General features: G+C 57.4%; 1 protein-coding gene across 1 annotated transcript; it reads right to left on the bottom strand.

Annotated features, from left to right (window-relative positions):
* Window positions 1–206: 206 nt before the first annotated feature.
* LOC116579936 (protein YIF1B-like) lies at window positions 207–1405 on the bottom strand. The gene has a single exon (XM_032325914.1). It carries the CDS (start codon window positions 1345–1347, stop codon window positions 418–420), a length of 930 nt encoding a protein of 309 aa, XP_032181805.1. The 5' UTR covers window positions 1348–1405; the 3' UTR covers window positions 207–417.
* Window positions 1406–1678: the final 273 nt, after the last annotated feature.

The following is a 1678-nucleotide window of genomic DNA, read 5'->3' as shown; positions in this document are numbered from 1 at the left end:
ATATATTCCAATTCTTTGGTGATACTCTCTTTTAATCCATTTTCTCCAAGTTTCCTGTTTTCTTGATCATATTAATCTTACTAGATTAAAGAACGTGAAATTGTTATAATTCTACCAGTTTTCATCAAGAAAAATGTCCATATCATACAGTTTCACCTGTTACTTTTTAAAAAAAGATTTTATTTATTTATTTGACAGAGGGAGAGCCATCACCGTTTATTGTTTCCGGAACAGCGGCCGCTCTAAGGAGCGGCGGGTGCCGCTGGAAATCTCGGCACCTCGGCGACGGGGAGGGGCGGGGGCAGGGTCTCGGGGTGGGGGCGACGCCGGAGCCCCCGCGGGCGGGCGGGAGGATGAGCGGCAGCGGCGCGCGGCCGCGAGGAGCAGCAGCAGCCGGGGGCGTGGGCCGGGCAGCCCTCACCGCACCAGGTGGAAGGTGAGCCAGTACAGGAGCAGGGGCTGCGCCGCCGCCACGGCCATGGTCAGATACATGCGCAGCTGGTTCCTGGCCCCGCGTACCGGGACGCCCTCGGCCGCCGCCTCCGCCAGGATCTTCAGCCGCAACGTCCGGATCATGAACACAAAGATAGACACACAGCACCAGCCCAGCACCAGATAGTAGCCAATTTTCCCAAAGAGCAGGCCCATAAGGACCCCGCCAATCATCCCAACATATTTGTAGCCCAAGAAGGCCACCAGATCAATAGTGGTGAGGTCAGTGTTGACAGTGACCAGGTAGAGACTGAGCAGGATGGCCAGCACCTCCAGGGTCAGCCAGGCCAACGCAGAGCTTGCCTGCAGCCCGAGGAGGTCTGGGGAGAACCTATCCTGGGTCCCCAGCGCCAGGCCAGCCACCAAGACATAAGTGATGAAAGCCATAGCTGGAATGTAGAGGTCAGGAGCATTGACGTCAAAGCGAGGAGCCACAGGTGTGTCTTGCTGGTACTGCACTTCCCAGTCCTGGTGCAGGTAGGGGAAGACGAGCAGGCCCAGTTTTTTGCCCACATACATGGTATCCACAGCAAAGTAGTACTTGAGCTTGGTGACGGGGATGAAGCGGTCGATGTTCTTATCCACCAGCTCCTTGCCCTGGGCGGCCAGGCTGCTCCCGTAGGCCATGGCCATGTTGGACACAGGATCCGCCAGGAAGGCAGCCTGGGGCGAGGCGGAGGCTGCAGGGTAGCCCAGGCCACCGGGTGCCCTCTGGGCCCTGTAGCCCTGGTTCTGGGCCGAACTCGTATCATCGAAGAGCTGGTGGGGGTCGGCCATGCCGGGCTGGGACACCGGGATCCTCCGCTTGGATGGCTGCCGGGGCGTCCCCGCCGCCGCCAAGCCTGCCGGGTGCATCCTTCACCGTCGCAGCCGCCGCAGCCGCCGCAGCCGCCGCCGCCCCAGCCACGGTTCGAAATGTCTTTTTTTTTTTTTTTTTTTTTTTGTGAGTCATTCGAATTTATGGTAATCAGAGCAGCAGGCAGAGAGAGGGGGAAGCAGGCTCCCCACTGAGCAAAGAGCCCAAAGCAGAGCTCAATCACAGGACCCTGAGATCATGACCTGGGCCAAAGGCAGAGGCTTAACCCTCTGAGCCACCGAGGTGCCCCTCCACCTGTTATTTTAATTCCATCACCTGAATAGTCTGTGAGACTCTCCTTTATAGTCCATTTATTGGCTTTTGGTCATA

This window comes from Mustela erminea, chromosome 19, assembly GCF_009829155.1.
Source record: "Mustela erminea isolate mMusErm1 chromosome 19, mMusErm1.Pri, whole genome shotgun sequence".
Classification (NCBI taxonomy): Eukaryota; Metazoa; Chordata; class Mammalia; order Carnivora; family Mustelidae; genus Mustela; species Mustela erminea.
This window is presented reverse-complemented; position numbering and strand designations above follow the sequence as displayed.

Excerpts from the sequence above, each read along its gene's own strand:
- LOC116579936 (XM_032325914.1), bottom strand. The coding sequence starts at position 1,347 with ATGCACCCGGCAGGCTTGGCGGCGGCGGGGACGCCCCGGCAGCCATCC.